The sequence below is a fragment of the Myiozetetes cayanensis genome, unplaced genomic scaffold (genome assembly GCF_022539395.1).
Source record: "Myiozetetes cayanensis isolate MyiCay16 unplaced genomic scaffold, myiCay2020 scf10, whole genome shotgun sequence".
Lineage (NCBI taxonomy): Eukaryota > Metazoa > Chordata > Aves > Passeriformes > Tyrannidae > Myiozetetes > Myiozetetes cayanensis.
This window is the reverse complement of record NW_026086605.1, coordinates 16,572,921-16,595,363: the sequence shown is the minus strand read 5'-3', so window position 1 is coordinate 16,595,363 and position 22,443 is coordinate 16,572,921. Positions and strand designations below refer to the sequence as shown.

Here is a 22,443-nt window from a genome sequence, read left to right as displayed (position 1 = left end):
CAGGGAGACTCCCCTCGCCCCTAAACATGATGAGCGGCTTTCCCCTCCCCTCCCGTGCCGGCTCGCCCTCGCCCTCCCCCGCGTCCCGCTGCCCCGCGCCGCCCGCCGCCGCGGAGAGAGGGAGGGAGGGAGGAGGGAAGGGACGGGAGCCCTCGGCGCGGGCGCTCCGCCTCTGCCCCGCTTTCCGGGAGCGGCCCGCGAAGCAGCGCCGGCTCCGGGAGCCGGGCCGGGCGGTGCAGGCGGGCCTGGCCGCGCCGCCGCCATGGAGCCCAACCAGCTGCGCCTCTCCGCGGCCGTGAGTGGGGCAGGAAGGACGGGAGGAACGGAGGGCACCCGGCAGGGACAGGCCCGGCGGAGGCCGCGGCCTCCATGGCGGCGGGGCCGGGCGGGCGGGGAAGGGCCAAGCCGCCCTCCCCGGGCGGGCTGCCGGCACTCTGCGCCCCTGTCTCGCTCCGGCGGGAGGGCCGGGTCAGGCGGGCCGGGTCAGGGCTGGGCGGCTTGCGGAGCCAAGAACGACTTCAAAGCCGCGTCGGACCCCCACGGGCTGGTGGTGTTCGCCGTGACTTTTCTCCGTGGAGCTCCACAAAATTCTAATGCTCTCTGTCGTGGTCTTCTGATGGCTACCTTTTACTCCTGCTTCTTCTTTCATAGCTTTAATAGAGGGGCAGTATCTTGTGGGTGCCTTTTTTCTTTGTCAGGGCCGTTCACTATACAGTATATGCAAGCACTCCTTGTAGTTGATTTTACAAGGAAGAGTAGGTTTAAAGCTAATTAAACTTACTCTCAGGTTTTTCCCCCAAGTGGGGGTTACAAAGCCTCATAGGCATCAGTCTGGGAAGAGCGTGTTGCAGTGAAGCGTTCTGACTTTCCACATGGCACCTTCTATCCAGACAGGATGGCTCCTCAACCCCCGTAGAGATCCCTTCAGTCCTTCCCAGAGTAGTTTGTACCAGAACGAGCACTCGGGCCTGTTCTGGGCCACGTCTGGGCTGTGAGCAGACATGAACACAGACCTGTGTGCTGGGCAGATAAAGGGAAGGATGAGAGTGACGCTTATGACAGGAGTAGCAAGATTAGGGCCGAGGTCAGGAACTACGAGTTGGGAATTTTTTGTCTAGGATTGTTTTGACTTTTTATTCTTTTTTAACTGCTTTTTTGTGTTCAGCTGTATGTTGTGGTCAGGGCCAACATGAACTGTGAGGTGTCCATTCCACTAGTGTGCATCCACCTCATTGGAGAGGCTTAAGGGAGGTGCCTTCTTTGGATGCAAAACCTGCTGTAAATGCAGTGCTAGGGAATCTGTAGTGTCCTGTATTGAGATCAAGAGTTGATATCTCTGTCTGCTGTCAGCTGTGTACAGCATTCATACATTTACTGTGTTTAAATTGCTGGGGTTTAGGACTCCTAAATTAGGTGGACTGTGTTCTGTCTCCAGTTGTTTCACTTAATTAATCCAAGATGTTGGGATTACTTAAACGTGAACTAAATGTACCCCAAAGCATATAGGTATTTGTTTTAATTTTGTAGTTTCGGTTTGGTTTGTTGTTTGGGAATAAAAAGTTCAGAGTTGATGCAACAGACAAAATACACTGGACCATTTAGGTTACATACCTTTCAGGTTTGCATTTTGATAAAATATTTGGTATTTACATTAATAATTTACTAAATTCTGAATCTCTGACAAATTCCATCAAAGCAAAGTTTGTATTAAAAGCGTTTATTAAATAATGAAAATACTTATTGTTGACAATTTTGCATGCCCATGTCTACATCTGCTAGCTTGGGCACAAAGCTTTGGTATCTGTCCCTCTTTTACTACAGTTAAATATTAAATACATTTGCTTTATCTGGGATTGTTCTCTGGCTTTTTTTTTTTTTTTTGTGGAGAAGGGAAGAAATCTGGCATGAAATGTTACAGTATGAAGCAGGTGTGTGTTTATATTGTCCTTCCAAAATGGAAGGATTCATTTATGGATGAGATTCTTTGATGGAGTTCATGAAATGAACTAGGTATGTTTTACCTTAAACTCAGGTCATCTTGGTATCATCCTAAGGCACCAGGTCAGTAATTGTTCAGTCCCAGTCTCCAGGAGTGCCATCCGGCACTGCTGGAGCTGCTGATGCCAAACCCAGGTTCAGTGCAGTACTGCCCATCTGCTGTTGCCTTTGTAGGAGGAATTTATCTATGAGCTATTGTAATGACTCAGAGGAATGTCTGAAGCTGTGGAGAGTTTTCCTGTTGGAAGAGCAGCCTGTACCTGCCTTAGCCATACTTGCCCTTATATTTGCAGTTAACTTTTCAAAAGGCAGTCATCAGCTGCTGAGAGCCCTACAGTCTGACTCTGTCGGAGCAGCTTTTCTTGCATCTTTTTTTCTTTTTATTTGAATCATTCCTGGAATCAGTTGAGAGCTGATTACTGAGGATGTCTACTTCTTTCCTGGGGCGCATCATCCAAGGTCGATTACTTTGTGAAAATCTCCTTTCATTTGAGCTTTCCTCTTCTTGCCTGTTTCTATACTTCATCTGTCTCATGTTGACTTTCATGCTCATTGTGTTGGCTGGGACCTTCTTCCCTTTTGAGTGTGAAGGAAGCTCTCCGTGTTCATCTGGGAAGCATTACTTTTACTATTTAAAACATTCCTGGTTTACCATGATATTTTTTAAATTTAGAGGCCAAATATAAATATATTTTCTGCACACTCTTAGAGTATTCAGCCTTTTCTAAAGACCACATGAGCTTCATTAATAGAAGTAGTGATAGGCTGGCTATTAGAACCACCTCAGCTATGGAACTTAGTACCATTGCTGCTCTTTTGCCAGTGCATGACAACCACTTACATCAGACATCTGCTGCACTTTTGTTTGTGTGTCTGGTAACTGTTAGTTTTTATGTTTCTTGGGAAATAGAAAGCATAAAGGCAAATCAAAAGTTCTGGTTTGCTTTTGTTCAAATACATATATGTATATGCAAACTGTGTGTTCTTCAGAAGAGTTCAAGAGTGGAAGGAACATTACAGTATTAGTTTATTAGTAGTAATAATAAAAAAAAAATTAAAAAAATCTTAAACCCAATCCTTAACTGTCAATTTGAGGAGACAGTGTTTTACAGACTCTGCATGATACAAATCAGTTATTGATGTCAGTAGAGGCTACAGTTGACTCTTCAGCATGGCATTTTTGGGAGGCATTTGCATCAAGAGAAGGCACCTCATCAAAATTATCCTGAAGAGATGTGTCTTTTCTGCAGAGTTTTGTTTCTCAGCTTTTTGTCTGAGGAGGAGGATGATTGTGCGTGATGTGAGACTCAGCTGAATCAAACACATTTCTTTTCTCATCCACAGTCTGAATTACCGAGATACTTAGGTAGTGTGTGTTTGAGCTTTTCCACATGCAGATATATAATAACCATCCCTCTTGTTTTTACCTCAGTTGTGTTAAAGCGTTTTTTTTGGTGTCTGTGCTGGTTTATGCAGTTCCCAGCCTGGCTGCACTCTCCCTTGTGCTACCCCTTCAGCTGACAAGTGGAGCTGGTTGCAGGGGCTCTGGATGAACTGTCAGGAAAACTTACCTGGGTTAAAATAATCTTTTTTGGATAGGTTCCTTTGTAATGTGGGTATAGTTTCACACCTGTAACTGAGCGACTGGGAGGAAGGTACCAGAGTAAGAGTGAGGGAGAGGAGATGGGATCTTAAGCCATTACTTCTGCTGAAGGAATTGAGCACAGAACTGTACCTTGAAAGACGGAGGTGATACATCTGGGCATCAGTCAGTGCTTGGTTGCTGAAGGCATTAATTTGACATTGTAGTCCCAAAGTGTGTGGAAAAAAAGACTACATTTCCTGGTAGGAATGTTGTGCTGATTATGTGGTTTGTTTTTGCGGGCATATTGTTGGTTTGTGTTTTAGTTATTGTTTCAATCAGATTTCTGGTTACCAGTATAAGATCTAATGATCTAAAATGCTGTACCTCAGCTCAAGAAACTTTTGTTCCCATCTTTCTTTGTTTATAATGTGGGCATATTGATTGCTGTCCTCCAGCCCCTTGGAAGACTAGCATCTGGGGAGAATACTCACCTTTTTCTTATATAGGGAACATTGGTTGAAACTAAAAACTAAAGGTATTTATCATACTTCTGGTTTTCTGCATCTATGTGAAGATTAAATGTGGGGACATCTGCATATAAATTATTTATAAAGGCATCTTTAGACAGACTGACAGTGTCTTTCTTTACCCTGTGTTGTTTGGAATATACTCTGCATTGTCTGTTGAATTTGGCTTAGTTTAGACATATGTGAGAATTTGCACTTTTTTGCTTACTCTCTGTCATTGTCTTTTATTTATACATGATAGACAGTACTGATTTGTAATTATACCATATCTGTGTTACATTAGCAGATATATTGACTGGTCTATTATTTTCAGGCACGTGGCCATGGAGGCTATGATTCTGATTTCAGTGATGAGGAGAGTGGAGAGAAGTCTCTGCAAAAGACTAAAAGGTAATGTAGTACAGAATTAACACTTTGCATTACACATTTTGTGCAAATGGCCTCTTAGTGTGCATAGAAGATGATGCTGTTGTATGTAAAGTCTGGTGTTGAAATGGTTTTTGAAAAAAACAATCTCTCTGATTTCTGCATCTCCTCATGTCAAGCTTGCCAAAGCTTGTCATCTCCTAGGGGCAGCTGATTGAGATCTGTTCTACCATCTCCATCTGGTGTCTATATCCTCCTCAGTTCTCAGAGCAGTGTTTCGTTTTTCCAAGCATTAGTATCCACTGCTGGGATTTGGCAGCACTGTTCACTTCACTATGAATCCATCAGGACAAATGGAACTGCTAGGAGAGCAAGGCAAGAAAGGCCAAGTGGTAGCAGGCTTTGTAGATATAAAACATATATAGATATAAAGTGAAGAACTAATGCTACTTCTTTATTATTTAATTTGTGAAGAGACCTGGGAATTGATGAATTGTGTTGTATTCAATCCTTGAAGTGTAATTGCACATCCCTTATCTGAGATGACTTTTGCTTATTCTTTCAGTAGTTCCCACAATTAGTGACCTGGAAATTTGTAGTCTGATTTCATTATATTGTAAAGATTTTTATGTATTTATTTTGATTTGGCACTGCAGTCCTTTGACACTTTCTGCACATTATGCATATGTGTTTCTTTTTCCTGTCTCTCCCCTGGTCTTTTACTGGACTTTATTTAAGAAGACTTTCTGGGAACTTTGCTGGGTCTCTTGCATATTTTCCTTTGTAGAAAAATTGAAAGAATGGGTTTTGTAGTGTCTGACTGCATTCTGGGAAAGAAAATAATGTTTTAATCATTGGAATAAGAGCAGGCATTGTGGTGTTTCATTTATTTTATAAATATAGCTGTTCTCCATTAAAACAGTGACTGGTTTTGTTCAGATTTTGTTTTCTTTAAAAGGCCATTATAAATTCTACCCTTCCACTTTCAAGGTAGAATATTAATTAACCATCAGGAGCCTTTCAAAAATACCGTCATTATCTTTGTTCTGGCACACTACTGCTGATTCCCAGTAGGCCTTTTGTGTGATTTCACTCTCTCTCTATGTATATAACTTCTTGCTCTATATTGATACTTATTTTCACTTTAAGGAAAATAGTAATCTTAAATTTTCTCCAAATTGCTGTGGAGTGTCTCCAAATTTTTATGGAGTGTCCTTATGGGAATGTTGTGCTTTTTGAGCAAATGATGCCCTTAGTTTCTAGAGTTCTATTCCACAGCTTGGAATATAAATTCCTTGGCTTGCTTTCTTCAGGTTTCTGACTTCCATTCTTTCTGCCAGCTGATAATTATGGAAAAATCTTTTCTTCACCTCTACTCATGAATGAAACTAACTAAATATACCTTTTACTAGCTAAAATGCATCTCTTTATAGTTAACTTTTTCTTACTTTGTTGAATTCTTAAGATATTTTTAGCTGCCTGCTGACAAGTATGGTTCACAACATGGCAATTGAGTTTTAAATTTGTGATTCTTGTCATTACTCTACAAGAGGCAGAGCTGTTTAATGAGGTGATGGGCCATTGGCATGGAAGGTTGGGATAGGGTTATTAGCAGTCACTCTAATTCAGTGAACACACTGTCCTTTCTGTTCCTACTTTGCTGTGTAGCTGGGATTTGTAGAGGACTTTGAACATAGAGTGAAACTGAGGAAACTTCGGAGGTTTTTCATTGTGGTTCTATAATATTGATAAAATAAATATTACAAATTGCTGTTTTAAGCATTTTCATTTAAATGCTACCTGTAAGTGATTGCCATTCTGATTTTGTTTTGCAAATGAGGTAAAATCCAAGCTGATACTGGTTCTGAAGTTTTGCTTTATTCATGGAGAAACTAGCAGTATAACAGTTTTTCTTAATCAAGTTAGTGCAAGGTTTGGCATATGGAAATTCTATTGCTTATGGGAAGTTCTTGACTAACATTTCTTCCCTTTTTCCACCTACCTTTAGAAAAGAGGACGATGGCCTTCTGGTAAAGCCATTCCAAAAAGCAAAGCAAGGTGGTGTGGTTCACAGGCAATTCGCAGCTGAAGAATGCGATAGGTATCTTTCATATACTGCTTTTGTGACACATTTTTTACCTTAAGGAAAAGATAACTTTCACTGAACCATGTTTGTTATTAACAGGGAAGAAGCAAGAAAAAGAAGATTTCACTTGATATCGATGAGTGCTGTATCCTTCTGTTTCATTTTTTTTCAAGTTTGAAGATGGGGCACAGGTTATCCATGATGGTAAAATACTGGGATTTCTCAGTTATGACAACAGGTGACAGTACAGCACCAGATACTGAGTCATTCTTCAGAGGAGCTACTTTTTGTTGTTGAGATACAAGTTAATTGGAAAAGAAGGCATATATAATGTTTTTATTTGTGAAGAGGCTTATTTTCTGAATAAATAATTACAAATTTTGCTCAAATTGTGGTACAAAACGTGTTTCAAATTATGTCTCTGAGGCCAATGTGTTCTAAAAAACATTACATAATTTTCCATGATTTTCATCTCCAAACTAAAGCATACAACTCTTATTTGTATGTTGATGGTAAAAATGTAATAAATTATTCCATTTTAGTAGCCAGACTATTTTTATAATACAGAAATACAAACCCTTTTTAAACCAAAACTGTAGTACTAAGAAGCTGTTATCTAAATTACAACTGAGAAAATAAACCAAGTTTCTGTGTATGTGTGTACAGAGCATCTTTGATAAAGTAAGACAGTTTTATAAAGGCCTGGCAGCTGAATGAGGTTTGAAACTCTGAATTGCCTTGAATTCCTGTGTTTGGAAAGTAGCTTCTATGAGGGGTTATTACGTAAAAGTTGCTAATTAATTATGTTCTTTCTGGAAATTACTGAACTGTTTGTGAAGCAAAAAATGGCTTTCTCTTGAGTATATATAAAGTTTTTTTAAGCTATGGTAAAACAAAAGAAGATAAGTTCTGGAACAATCCTTAATTGCTTTATTCAGTATGAAAGGCATAAGAAGTTAGTGCATGACTACATTTTATACTATGGTGGCAAAATAGAGGACTTCCGACGAACTGGGTAAGAACCATTAGCAAATTTTCCCCTCATGCCCCTAAAGCTTCCCTGTTATGTCAAGCTGTTAAATATATATTACAGCTTTAGGGGCAGAAGTGGATGTGGCTGTGTGTGAAATTACTAATTATTTTGGTCAGAAATGGTAACTACAGTAGTTGTAAATTGTAAATCCAAAATACAAAATTACACTCTTTCATTTTGGTTACATATTTTTAGATAAGACCTTACCATGAGCTGAATTATTCTTGTTTTGTTTTGCAAAAAGAAAGATGACAAGTGAACATTAATTGAAGGTACACTGAGAAATATCTGTCAGTACCTTCAAAGTAACAGTCTGAAATACTTTTGAAATGTGCAGAATTACTATCCATTGTCCAGAATAATGATAACCTTCTTTAGAGATATATATATAACTACCTTTTAAAATCACTGTCTTCAATAAAGAGTATCAAAAGTGTTTTCAGATAGGATCAAGTAATCCACAATTCAGTGGCCATTGTCCACCCTGAGTTTTTTGGAGTTTTTTTGGGGGAACAGGTATGCCAGGGGATACATTTTTGATAGTTTTGCTTCATAGCAATGAAACCCCTTTATGCTGTGGGCTGGAAATCGCAACTGTGAGATACTGATGCTTACCAAATTATTATTTTATGGACTTTTCATTTTAAATTGCATTTACTAAAAACAAGTGTGTCCTTTTGTAGAGCAAATGACAAGACGGATCTTGATGTTGTTAGAGAAAACCATAGGTTCCTGTGGAATGAAGAAGATGAAGCAGACATGAATTGGTACTGATAATAGTATAGAACATGTTATTTTTAGATCACTTGTACTAAATTTGTAGTGTCCCCTACTAATTAAGAATTACTGTGCATACTTAGTGATCATTCTTTGATCTTTAATGCATTTGAAAATGAAAGATCATTAGGAGGTCTTTCGTATTGCAGTACTACTCAAGTAGCAACATGAGCTGATGACAGAAAAGCTAACAAATAATTGTGCATTCTCTGAGATTCAAATGACTGTTCTGAAAACTCTGAAGAAATCCAAGTTTGAGAAACATAGTTCAGTATGTATTGTAGATTTATTTCATGTATATTTTTCCAATTTTATGGAAATTACTCCTTAGTTTAATGAATGTGTATCTGTTTCATTTCTCTGACAACTTGTGTTCTTTGCATGAAACAACGTCTAATGTCATTACAATGTAAAGTGAATTGTGTCATGTTCTATATTTAATTAAAAAATACCTTTTGTTATAGGGAGAAGAGGCTTGCAAAGAAGTATTATGATAAATTGTACAAAGAATACTGCATAGCAGATCTCAGCAGATACAAAGAGAATAAGGTATGTTTTAATTATCATAAATCACACTGGTTTTAAAGTATGTCCTTTTTAAAAACTGCCTTATGATTGTGGATATGTTATGAAACCAGAATGTTGTACCCCTTCCCTAGAGAAAGAGTTGTGAGAATTTGTCAAGTTACTTAATAAGCAGCAGCAGTTTGAATCCAAGCATTGTCACTGCCCCAAAAATGTGCTTCTGTGGGAATAGGAGCATTTCTGTCAGATGGTGTTTTATGAAGAGGTACATTGTGTGTGAAAAAGGCAGAAAATGCAAAGGGGTTAAAGGATGAAGGCTAGAGAGGTTGCTTGGAGAGGAGCAATAGATGAAGCCAAAAAAACCCTGGAATGTTACTGTTAAAAAAAAGTCTAAAAGGAGTTTGTACTTGAATGCTGGCAGAGACAGTTTTGAAAAAGTCTATTCTAAAGTAGCATCTTTTGCTGGTTGTTCTTTTTTCTTCTGTTTGTGGAAACAGGATCTGTATGTGCCTTGTAAATAAATAGAATTTCTTAAGAGAAACAGCCCAATTCCAGCACCAGGTTTTCTTCTTAACTGGAACAGCCTTTATTTTCTCCAAGTGTTTGGCTGACTAACTTCTTAGTCAGAGAGCATACAGGAATTTTCTATTGTGGTTTTCAAAAGAGTGTTGCTGAACTCAGATGTGTCTTGGTGTTGTTAACACACAGTAACCCAGTGCTGTAAACAGTGTTTATATAGTTCCTTTAGGCTATTTATAGTATTGAAAACTACATTCACTGGTATATACTTGCAAGAACTGGGCTTAACTCTGTTAGGCAGAAAATAGGATAGTCATCTAAAGACAATTGGAACAGTAAAATGTGAACATTTAATTAAAATTAACAAAAATTAAAATGCTGAAGATACCTCCCCTCCTTTTTTTGAGTAAATTTCATTTTATTTTCCTATAGCTGTTTCATATCGCTCAGTGTCTGCTCCGTCCCCTAGCTGATTTCCCTGGAGCAGGCTTACAGATTTTGTTTCTTTCACTACTGTGCCAAGTTTCCGTGTGTTTGCTATCTTTTGTGGGAAACTGTTCTGCCCTAGATTTTTTTTGTGTATGTGTTGTGTGAACAGTATTTCCCTGTCAGACTTCAAGTGTACCTGCCCTAACTTTGAGGTCACTCTTTATTCCCATTTACGCACATAAGTCATTACCTATATTTTTGGAATTGCCATGTCAGCATAACTGCTATGTCATGCAATTTGTAAAATATTTATACTTTCTGTTCTCAAATACATTCTGATCATGTGAAACTCTTTTCTTAGAAATTCTTAGAAAAATAGGAAATAAAAGAGATTTTTTCAATCACTGATTTATCCATGACTCTGTTTGGTAGAGATTTCAAAGCAGGCTTCTTTCTTGGAAGTCTGAAATAGGCTGCTGATCCCATTAGCACCAATGGAATGCAGTCTGTGCTTTCAGATTTTTCCTATCTTGATTTTTTTTTTCTGTGTTTTGAGAAACTGTTGGATATCTTTAGCCCCTCGTGCCTTCTGTTTTGCAGTGCTGGTGCTATGAGAGGTGCAGGGTAGATAACAAGCTTCTTAACTGGCCAACTTTTTGTAAGATAGTTGTTAATGCTTTATATGATGGTGCTTCATATTGATAAAAGAAAGACATTTTTTACAGTGGGAGCACTGATTCGCTGGAACAACCTCCCCAGTGGCATGTTACAATCCCCACGGCTGGAGGTTTTGCAGGTGCAGTTGCACAGGGTGCTGGATAATCTCATCTCTGCCTCTTTTCCAATGAATGGTTGAACAAGGTGGTCCGTTGAGGTGCCTTCCAACCTGGGCTGTTCTTTGATTCTATTGGTTCTATATCCTGCTTAGATGGTGTCAAAGTAAAGTTGGAGGTCAGTTTTCTGTAACGTTTTAAACATATATATTGCACAGATTGAGACTTGCACATACCTGCTCATCTGGCTTTTCACAGCTGTAATTGTTCTGCTCCAACAAAATCTTCTAGTCAGATAATTTTTCTAAAGATCTCTGCATAGAGACTGTAGCTCAGATCTCTTTTGGAACTTTTCTTCCTAGAAAAAACAATGTTTTCCCAAATACTGGACAATGATAAGGGCCAGTTTCATGGGAGCATCTCTCTTGAGGTCTGAAAAATAAGCAGAGCACCTTGTCAAAGGCTGAAGCTTAGAAGAAAACAGTGAGAAGCCCTAAGACAGATGAACCCCCAAGACTGCAGCCACATTACAGTTGCTGGCTCAGACTGTTTCACTGACATGCACACATAGTTATGCACACACACAGATGGCTGAGACTCCTCTGGTCTCACAGCACACCCCCTGTGCTGTCAGCCCTAGACATAAAGAGATGCTCTCACACCCAGAGCTGACCCGTGCAGACCTCCTCACCCTTGGGGCTTGGTCTTCAGTGCTGCCCACACACTCATTTGCACACCTGCACTCATCTTGCTTGCTGGCACTGCAGGCAAAGAGGACCCTGTGATCCACGATCCCACTTTTCATTGTGTGATTAGGACATACAGTCTTTTCCTTTTAATCAGAAATGTCAATGTGAACCTCTGGTATGAGGCTACTTAGAGACAGTGTGTTCTGACAGCTATTGGTTGTGATGGGTTTGTTACTCCTTACAATTTCCCTAGATAAGAATTTTTTAGGTCACGGTTGTCTTTGAACCTTCAGTGCATCTTGTCTGCAAGCTTTCAGGCTGATAAATGACCGTCAGTATTGTCAGATAGTTTAGTTCTATTGTCAGTTTTGTAATGTTTCTTTTCATTGTTGTCTTATTTTTTCTAGAAAAGTTCTTATTTGCTGTCTCTGCTTTGTTTTGTAGCTTAACAGATTGGAAATGTCTCCTATTGCCAAGAAACGAAATCTGTTTGACACCTGGTCATTAAATAGAATACATTTTATTCTTTTGTTTTTATTTCCAGATTTCTAGGCCAACTTGTCTTCCACTTGGAAATGTTAATATTTTTGCTTTTGTAATTGTTTTCCAGTATGGAGGCTTTCGTGTGAAAATAAAAATATTTAAAGTATTTTTATAAATAAAATAGCATTCTGGCAAGCAGATATTTTTAATTAAAAGAGAAAAAGTTAAATTTTCTGACTGGAATTAAATGGATGAACCACATGCAGGAAATCAATCAACTGAAATTATTCTTTCTAGTACTGAATACATTGACTATTTACAACTTAATTTTGGTTCTTAACAGTTTGGATTTAGATGGCGACATGAGAAAGAAGTAATTTCAGGAAAAGGTAATGCTATCTTTCATTTTTTATTACATTTCTTGATGATTTTTTTGCTGCTTTTTGATGTAGTTCTGTTAGACAGTATTTGACAGTACTGGTAAGTTTATCAGATAATAATGGATGATAAATTGACTAAACGTCCAACTTCTCTGTTTTGTGCACATAGGTGTAGAGTGGACACTGATCTGCATATATTAACATTAAAAGAACGTTTGGTTTATTTTCACAAGGTCAGATTTGTAACAAACACCACCATAACGCATTTGATAATGTAGAATACTCTCAATTGAAGTCTCTCAGTACTTTTCCTCAGGAAATTATTTATTAATAGTTTCTCCAGTGCTGTTCTGCAAAAGGTTAACTTTTTAATCAAAGTTTCTTTTGTGATGTCTGTTTGAGGCTAAATTGGAATTGAAAGCCTCAGTGGGAATAGTGGGAATGGTTATCATGTCTCCCAATCCTGTTTCTAAATCAGCAGGTTAATTCTATGTGTGAATTCTGGGACCTTGCACAGTGGTTCCCATTCCATGGCCTAGGTGCTTGGGCATTTTCAAGTTGCTGAACAAGCAAGAAAATGAGGTGAATGTATTGCTCTTCCTGTGGGTGGATCCTCTTACTTGTGCAGTTTTCAGAAGTCGTGGATGCACACACAAGAAAATCATATGGGATGATGTTGTTGATCAGTATCACTCAGTTACAGTTCTGTAGAGAGCTGTTTTCTGTCAACAGCTCTATTATATATATTATTATATATTAATATACTATGGAAAGTTAAAAATAAAATATGTTTTTAGAAATACATATTTCACATTAGGAAGTGTGAACATTAATTGTGGGATTTTTAAGCTATAAAGATTAGAACTTCTAAAGGTAGTTGTAGTAATATGTTGCATTCAGCACTACAGATTATGTTACCAGATAGTTAACATTTGGTGTGTGCTTTATTGAATGCTTTAAAAAGATAACTAAAATCAAATGAGAAATAAATGATTTTCACGTCTTCATGGGGGAAAATAATTTAAAGCTGCATTGTAATTTTAATACCTGGTACTCCATATTTTAAAATGTGGCAGGAAGTGCAGAATTACTTGTTTCAAGCTTTTTAATGGAATGCTGATTTAAAGCGTCAATGGAATATAAGAATTGATAAATCCTCCCTTCCACCACTGGAGGGCGCGAGAACCCAGCGCGCTCACGGGTGTCGGACTCTTCCTTAGTGCGGTTCTAAACGATCCTTTAAAAAAGCGTGGGTCTTTAATTCTATTTTTAAATATAAATCAGCAATATAAACTGATTTACTCAAATCTATTAAAACACTATTAACTGCTTTTCTGATACTTCGCATTGTATGTACTTATTTTAGCTGTGTCAGTAATAGTGGTGATGAGAACCACTGCTGGTGCCTTCAAATGTTCACATTGCAAGTGGTGTTTCATTGCAGAACTGAAGTATCTGAGGACACTGCCAATCCACTAGTTAGCAGCTTAAGCAGAATTTTCTGAGGTTAATCATTCACCAGCAGTCTTGCTTGTGAGCCTATTAATACACGTCCTTCACATCCCTTCTACCAGCCCTGTATACAAATCAGGCTTCTGCAAAAGGAATATATGTATCTTTATTTCTCCAATTTTAGGAAGTCAGTGGTGTAAACAACATGGATTATGTACAGATTGTATTAAAATCAGTGTTGCCTTTCACATAATGAACTGAAGGAAGCTTTTAAAGCTGACTTATCATTTCTCACAAAATTGGATTTCCTTTTCTTGAAAGAAAGGTGTTTATGGAAAGTCATTAGAATACAAATTGTTTGTCAGATATATCAGATAAATTAGTTAGGCAATAAGAATGCGGGCATCTTCATTTGGTATGTACATGATACTTTCAATGGTTTGATGTTATTAAAGATGCATGTCTGTATCACACTTCCTGATCCATCATCCTCTACTAAGTAAGTAATTATTTAGGGTATAGAATGTATCATAGTAACATTCATTTTTTCAGAGTTCATTGTTAGGCTTATTATTTCTTAGCATATCTTCATCCATACATTCCAAAACACAGTTCCAGTTAGATAGGCAATATAGGCAAGTTTGATTGATTGATTGATTGATTGATTGATTGCTTTGTTGTTCTCTGTTATTGTTTCCTTACTCCAGATGTTATTTTTAGATTTGTGCTCTTTTTTTATTTGAAAGAAATGAAACATAAAAGCAAAAACTGAGGAAAATGGAAATAACAAGCCTAAACCTATGCATGTTAATCACTCAATCACACTTTGATGGTTTTGACCTCTTTACAGGTCAGTTTTCTTGTGGAAATAAGCACTGTGATGAGCAAGAAGGCCTGAAGAGCTGGGAGGTGAATTTTGGTTACATTGAACATGGTGAGAAGAGGAATGCACTTGTGAAGTTGCGTAAGTGAGCCCTTCAAGGATATGTACACTTGGAAGAAGACAAGTATCTTGTACCTTAAAAGCCATCGAACAAGACTCAGTGATAATGATATTAGTTCGTGCAAAGTGAAAAATGCTGAATAGGATATGATTTTCTTAATCCTGGGTGGTAGTATGATGGTCTTGATTTAAAAAGAACAGCTCTTATTATTATATCTGATGAAGTTGTTACAGATTGGCCACTTTGTACTGGGTGGTGTCATAAAATTAGAATAATCAATTATAAGCTGTTTTGTATACAGGCATGTCTAGTTTTAATGGACAATACGACATGCAGGGAGGGTTTCAGCATTGTCATTGCTCATTTAGTTACTTGGCTTAGGAGTCCTTAGGATTTTGGACCAGACAACTTCTTGCACACCTTCAGCTCTACTGATTTTAATATTTAGATTTTCTTACAAAAGTTCTTCAATTAAATAATTTCTTTTCCATTCTTGCATCTTGACTGGGATTTTCTTGTTCAGTATTGTGTACATTTTAATACATTCATTAGATAATTAAACTTACTACAGTTTACACAATTAATTTGTGTAAAACAAGCTAATGGTGTTTTTTTCTTTTGTGCATAAGACAATCCGTGTTGGAGCACTGGGTCTCTGGCAAAGCTCTAAGACAGTTATGGGTCTTCAGTGTTAGTGTAGAACAATTTGATCTGTCCACAAAGATCCATAAAATGGGATGTTTGTACATGATAAGCACTGATACTTTTTTCATGAATAGTTACCAGTGCTAAACCTGTGATCTTTCTCCGAGTTTAGTAAAATCTGAGTTTTGTACTGAAGAATTTCATCGTGGTATTTTTCTAAATCCTGGCTGCAATTACATTGTAACTACAGTTTTAAAGGAAAAGCTACTGAAAGATCTACTTCTAAGTTTCGTTAATTAAGCTTATCAGAATGACAGCTGCAATGTTCTTGTTTTCTCTTTTCCAGGACTGTGTCCAGAATGTTCCTACAAACTAAACTTTCATCACCGGTAATGAAATATTTTGAAAATATGGGGGGTGAATTATTGATAGGTTACAGTTATGATGAAGAGCAGATAGGGGAAAGTCTTCAGCTAGATGGTTAGGAACTTCATTTATGCTGAAATAGCATAAATGTTCTGTAGTTGTTATGAAGTCACTGACTTGTGACTCACCCTGTTGAGAGTCAGGGATTGTGCTAACGAAAGTGCGAAACCCTGCAAACTGGAAGAACCTCTACCACCACAGAAGTTTCATTTGCTTAAATTCAGCCCAGTGATTATTTTTCTTATCTGAACATTCATGCAAAACACTTTTTAAATTTTCCCACTTGCTGTGTTTCAGAGCTGAAATGCTTTTCCTTTTACTGAAAAAAGTGGGTTTATTTGTGAGTCAAATGACTGTGCTTGGAAAGTTTGAATTTTAATGTTTGTTCTTCTTTGAGAATCACTTTTTAATAGGAGAGAAAAATAGTGTATTTTGAACCTACAAAATGTGCGCATTAAGATTAGATTCTTTTAAAATTTGTTTTTTATATACTATCTGTAATCTTACTGAATTCCACAGCCATTGATCCTCAGGTTTTAGGATTTTTAAATTTTTGATGTGGTATTAACTTAGTTGTATGTCTCAGTAATTAACCCATACAACTATCTGCAAAGCATACGAAAGGCAAACCTCTAAGCCAGGAAACAACGATTTCTTTTCTAAAGTAACACAAATCAAAGGTGCATCTAGTAGTTAATCCATTTTGAAAGTTAATTTATACTCAAATTCTCTTGAGCACTGTGCAGACAGATACTAGGAAGGATAATTAATTAACTGAGAATAGTTTGATCTGTCTTGATTTTTGTAACCAAAGTCATAAAACCACTGGAATTCTGAATAGGCGTGGTCACACATTTTGACTGTTCCAGAGTAATACTTACTTGGAAACAATTTCACTCTTTGTACAAAGAAGCAGGAAAAAGTTAGCCTATGTTCTTACAACAAGCCAGTATAAGTTATCATCATCATGGCTAGGCTTCATGAAAGAAGATTTGAGAAGGGCTCTACCCACGCTTGCTGCAAGCGTGCTGGTGGCTAAAAAGACCAATGCGAGATAGACAAGTCCGGTTGCAGAAGGCACAGCAGAAAGACTCCCCAGGTGATATCGACGAGACGCGATTCTTTCTGCGTTGTCTTTTCTACTCGAGAGTGATCCTGCGTGTGTTCTCAAAAGCAGCAGCAGCGTTATAGATGGTGTGTCTCCAGGCCTCCCGATTGGAGGCCAGGGTAGAGCAATGGTGGTGATCAACATTGCTAAAAATAAAACACATGGCTTGGTTGTTTGCAGCAGCTTCTTACGCTTGAGAGTCCTCTACCTCAGGTTTTGTTGCTATCAAATATGAAAATATATTTTAAAATGTGTATTAACTGTGTTTTTCTCATTACATATATACAAAGTTGTTTGCTAAAAGAAAAAAAACTCAAGTAAGAATTTGGCATGTTATAAAATTGTTTTCTGTATTTAATGTTTGTTTACCAATTCATTGGTTGTATCAGTGTCATATTAGTGAGTTTAGTATCTCCTGTCCTTTGCCTTCAGCTATAGAGGTCTTGTGTTTCTATGGCACTTTTCCTTTTAACCAAATTAATTTTTTTCAGTTTAACTACTGGTAGGTTTCTGAAAAAATGACAACTGTTTGACTGAATTAAGTGCTTCAGATTTCCTGTTGCATAAGAAGTACATATAATAGAGAAGGTGTACATTCATCTTTTTTAAAGGAGGAAAGAAGTCAAAGCACACAAGAAAGGAGGCACAGCTGTACAGAACTCTGAAGAGCCAAAAAATAAGAAGACAAAATTATCTCGTTCAACAAAAAAGAAGTCCAGAAAAAAGACGCATAAAGGTACATTTAAACTTTAAACCTTCAGTTATTAAAATATGATAATGTGTTAGTTGAACCTTAGTTCTGCTATAGCTGTGTAGATATAGATGTATAATTATGTATAGATAAATACATTTAGTTATACGTAGAGATATGTAACTTTATTGATTCTAACACAGGTAGTCAGAAAGACTAATTTCTGAGGTAAAATTTCCTAGATGCAAAAAAGAGAGAAATTTCTTATATGTAGCAGAGAGGTAGAGCCTTTTGAAAAATATGCATTACAAGGAAAATTTGTCCAAGAATTGGACATTGCATACCAGAAAGGGTTGTGAAGTATTTCATTCCATGAAGCTTTGGGGTTGAAAGCCTTTTGGAAATGTTAGATAACCTTTTTACACCACAGATCTTGTGATAACATAAATGAACTAAAACTGAGACCTTTGCACTCATGAAAAAAAAAAAAAATCCTTCTATTCAGTGTTTCTTGCTTGCTTTGAGTGTGGTGTGTGCATGCATGTGGCACATGCTTGTGTGTAATACATTGTGATAGAAATATCCTTGTGAACAATTTCAGATAACAGATAACCAAGGTAAGCTCACTTTTTTTTTTCTATTTTGGTGCTTCTTTGCAGATCAGGTTTCTTCAGAAGATTCAGATAGTTCTGATAAAGGTAAAGTATTTTAACATCTCTTATGTTTTTGTAATATGTTGTATTATTTCATAGACATTTGTCATTGATCTTAGTGTTATTAGTTGTCTCTTTTAATATTTTATAAAATAAAAATGCTGTGTGCAAACAAATATGAAGGTTCAAGTGAATTACTTACATATCTTGGAGAAAAACTGTAGGGAATTTTAAGAAGGAAATTGTTTAAGCAAAGAATGAAAATGTGGGCAGATAATAGAATGGAAATAATCAGAAAAATGAGAGGTCAGACTGTTCCAGAAAAGAGTAGAGGGTGCAAAAATAGGTACATTATTAATTGCATGGGTCGAGGTATACAAATATGTGCTGTGTAAGGAAAGTACTTTTCTGATATAATAACTACTACATTTTCCTTCACAGAATTATACTGATATACTGACTCTGCTCAAAAAAAATAAAGATTTAAAATAAATCCTAGGCTTTAATAAAGCTTTTTCCAGCTTCCACCAGTAGTACCTCAGAGACGTACTTGTTGCACAAGCACTCAGCCTCAGTAACTCTTTAGGCACTGGTTGTCTCTGTAGCTCAGTAATTCCAGTCTCCAGTTTCTTTTTGATGAAACAAGCCCCATCTTCTGGTCATGCCAATTCTTGCTGCAGACTGTGTGGAAGGGATTGAGTGTTTCTACTGATTGCTCTGCTTTGCTCTACGTTTTTAAGCATGTCTTGAAGATCCAGGTTTTCCCAGTTAGATACAGGAAGACCTGAAGCAGTTTTCTTATGACTTGGACCATGCCCAAAGTTTCTGTTTTGCCAGGAAAACTTTATTGGAAGATTGGTTTTTCTAGGTCAGTGCGTATTTCTGATATGAGTTTTCACTCCTGTATACTTACACAAAACAGTTGTGCAGTAATCCATGTTTTCTGACAATTTCACTGGTAAGTCACAATGGATAGAAATAATCATTTAAGTAGAAGTAAGGTAATTGATCCATTTAATGTCATTAATTGAAACTGTATTGTAATTCTGGGTTTGTGATTGCTTAATTTTAGGAACAAAATGCTGTGCTGCTGTTGTGTCAAGAGCAGTGTTTTCACACGATCGTTATGTTTGGCCAAAACATTAGTTCATGGTATCTAAAAATCTTATTGATGCTACATTGTTATTTGCACTTTATGCAAGGTAAAGTCTTGTGTTTATTCTCATGATTGCAATTAAACATTGCTCCTAGTAATGTACCATCTAAGTAAAAAAAAAAAGGATGAATTATTTTAAAATTTATTTCATAAACACTTAAAATTTTTTAACAGATTCTGATAACAGTGATGCAGAAGATGGTCCTTCAGATGCTGACATTTGGAAAGGTCCCCTACAAAGTGCAGATGAAAAATCACGGTTAGTTTGATCCTGTGAACTTGTAGCTGATAAAATGTACAGTGTCCATTCAGAACTGCAAAGGCAGAGATTTTTCCTGAGTGTCTCAATGAATAGTCTGACATTTAAAGTTATGTCAAATCTTTTTCCATGCTAACCTAAGAATGTGTTTTTAAAGAGGAGTCATACACAACTCTGGAGGAAAACCTTTCTCAAGCCACTGATACCACTGCTGTCTTACCTCCTACTATAACGTTAATTATTTTAGAAGTAAATCCTAGCAGTCAACTCAGTCAGTTGAAAAATTGTGAAGTGCATTGGAATAATTCAAAATTATATATACGAAGAAGTTTGCTAAATATTTTTCATACAAAGGTTGTGTCCTAGGTAAAGATCCAAAGCAGAACTGTCTTTGACATTTTTGTTGTTGTTGTTCTTACAGGGAGGAGGAGTTTGATGAGTATTTTCAAGACTTATTTCTCTAAACCTTGAAATTGATGTAGGCTGACTGTCTTCATGAATTGTCAAGATGGAAGTCTGGAAATCTAGTCATAATTTATCAGAGACCTCTTTCTGCCAGTATACTTTTTCTGCATTCACTCATATGAACCATTTGGGTAGATGATCTCTGTGGAAGGCTTCAAATCTAAAACCTTTATATCATGTGTTAGGCTGTGTACTCGTGAAACAAGAGAAATAACTTTTTCAGTGCAAAAGATATATGGCGCCCAGACTTAAACAAACAAGAATATGGTTTATTGACATTACATCACAGAACTTCACTGCTTTTTATTGTATCCCAAACTTCAGTTATTGTCAGATTTTTATAAAGGAGCATTTATAAGTTTTTGTGAGTAGTTTAAAGCCATACACTTTAATATGTTTGTATTTTTAATTTATTTAACAAGAGTTAATGGCCTTAAATTTATTGGTCATGTAGACTTTAATATTCAGGTATTAGTCTATGTAAGTATTTTCAAGTGCTATTGGAGAAGTTCAGATTTTATCCAATATGTACTCTGCTTGAATTAAGTAAATTGTTTGTGAAATGTCTCCCATAATCCTTTAAAGTTCATTTTTTTGGGACCTTGTTTTAAATTTTAGCTAAAATATGATGTGTCTTATAGTTCTGTTTATAAAAATTTGTTTGGTTGGTGAAATTTTTGATGTAAAACATATGTGTGTGGCTTTCTACCAGAGATGTACATGTGACTTTTATGTTATCTGTGGCTTCTGATCTCCTTTCCATTAATTGAATGTTAATCCTTCTTTAAACTGTAATCCTAAATATACAAGTAAAGCATGTATATTGCTTGAGGTACTTACTGGATTCTTCTACCTCTTCAAAGTGCAACATATCTTTAAAGATTGATTTGGTTCTGTTTCACAAGAAACAGTCTGCACATGAATAAGTACGGTGGGTATTTTTTTCTATCAGGTGAAAATTACTTTGACTATGAAAAACAAACTTTTTTAAATTAAATTTTCATGTTATTCTGAGGAAAGCTACTGTGTATAAAATATATCTTTTGATAAGTACTTCTCACTGTAGATATATGTATAGAAAGTATTTATAGTAAGTATTTGATGTGGAAAATGGAACAGCAGAGATGGTTGCAGTGTATTTATGAACATTTTACATGCACTCATATGAATAAGTTGAGAACTCTATTTACAAGTATTACTTAACAAAATTACACTTTAAACAGTTTGTACTTACATAATAGTTGACAGTACAAGGACATATTTAGGGTGTCCTTGAGTAAGAAATAAACGTAGCCTTGCATGAAGGCTTCTTTAGGTAAGAAGGTGGATTTAAAGGTTAATTCTCTGTCATCTTGCAAGCTTGGTTGAGAGTCAAATCCAATCTGCAGCAATCTGCTTACACGTGTGCAACTTGCCCAAAGGGGCTTTGGTCAAATGCATTGCTATATTTGTTGCTTCAAGTATTGTATATTAAGTATGTGTTCTGGATAACTAACTCCTCTTTGGGTCTTTAAAATACAGTTATAAAAATTTACAGTATACATAGTAAATACATAATTTAATACAGTTTGAATAAAATTTCATTATCAAACAACCTTGAAATAGTTTTCTTTAGTAGCTGCATTTAATACAGAAAATAACACATGATACCCAGTTTTATGTCATAACTGTTTGCATAAAATATTTGGCTCATTTATAAGTCAGGATGTTTTAAGTGTTTGGAGTGTTTTGTGTATTCCTTTAATTTTGAGTGATAACTGTACATAGTATCTCTGTTTATAGAGCATTCTTAGAAAGGTTTATATAGAGCAATTCACTCATTCTCCCTTCTCTGTGAATACTGATGGCCCTTCAGAGGGGAAAAAAATTATGGGTCTTCTTCATTTAATGGGATAAAAAGTGGCAGGATTGAGTCTGCATGTTGAATTTGCTTATTGCAGGGATTGCATTTGACATCCATCTCCTTAGATTTGGAACCAGTTGCAGTGAATACTCAGATCTGTGCGTAATATACCAGCCATTTCCCCTCCTGCATCTGCAGGAGGAGCTGACTTTGTGAGACCTGAGTAGAATGTATGGAGTGGACTGTCATTGTCCAAAAACAAGTTTTGGTAGCTCTTCATTGTTTGTGAGGAGCTAATTTGTGTGAAGTCTGTGTCTTGGTAGCAGAGAGAGAGGTAATGTGAATTCTAATGTGCTCTACCTCTGTTTTGCTTTCCCTTTTCATTATTAAATTGTTGCCAACTAATTGGTTTTCAAATGCTTTTAATCTATTGCATTTTTCAAAGGGTACATTGGGAGTATGAGAGCCTTTTAAAATGCTTTCGGATGTAGACCCTATTGTGGACATGCTGGTATCTTAGTAAACTCTCACGTGTATGTAAAGTATGTTTATGGTCTACTATTTTAGATTTTTACAATAAAAGGTGGCAAGTTGAGGAACTGTGGAAGAGCCATTTGCATACAATCAAGAG

General features: G+C 36.8%; 1 protein-coding gene across 1 annotated transcript; it reads left to right on the top strand.

The window, feature by feature from the left end:
* Positions 1–141: 141 nt before the first annotated feature.
* Positions 142–22,407, top strand: LOC126634815 (protein FRA10AC1). The gene is made up of 14 exons (XM_050305517.1): positions 142–295; positions 4,424–4,500; positions 6,485–6,577; positions 6,662–6,707; positions 7,501–7,577; positions 8,279–8,362; positions 8,837–8,921; positions 12,134–12,179; positions 14,473–14,586; positions 15,558–15,600; positions 17,357–17,481; positions 18,096–18,134; positions 19,420–19,504; positions 19,926–22,407. The coding sequence occupies exons 1-14, from the start codon at positions 263–265 to the stop codon at positions 19,966–19,968; spliced, it is 990 nt and encodes a 329-aa protein (XP_050161474.1). The 5' UTR covers positions 142–262; the 3' UTR covers positions 19,969–22,407.
* The last annotated feature ends 36 nt before the right edge of the window (positions 22,408–22,443 follow it).

Coding starts and splice junctions, on each gene's coding strand:
- LOC126634815 (XM_050305517.1), top strand. CDS start 263: ATGGAGCCCAACCAGCTGCGCCTCTCCGCGGCC. Junction 12,180..14,472: donor AGAAGTAATTTCAGGAAAAG/GTAATGCTATCT, acceptor ACCTCTTTACAG/GTCAGTTTTCTTGTGGAAAT. Junction 17,482..18,095: donor CAGAAAAAAGACGCATAAAG/GTACATTTAAAC, acceptor GCTTCTTTGCAG/ATCAGGTTTCTTCAGAAGAT.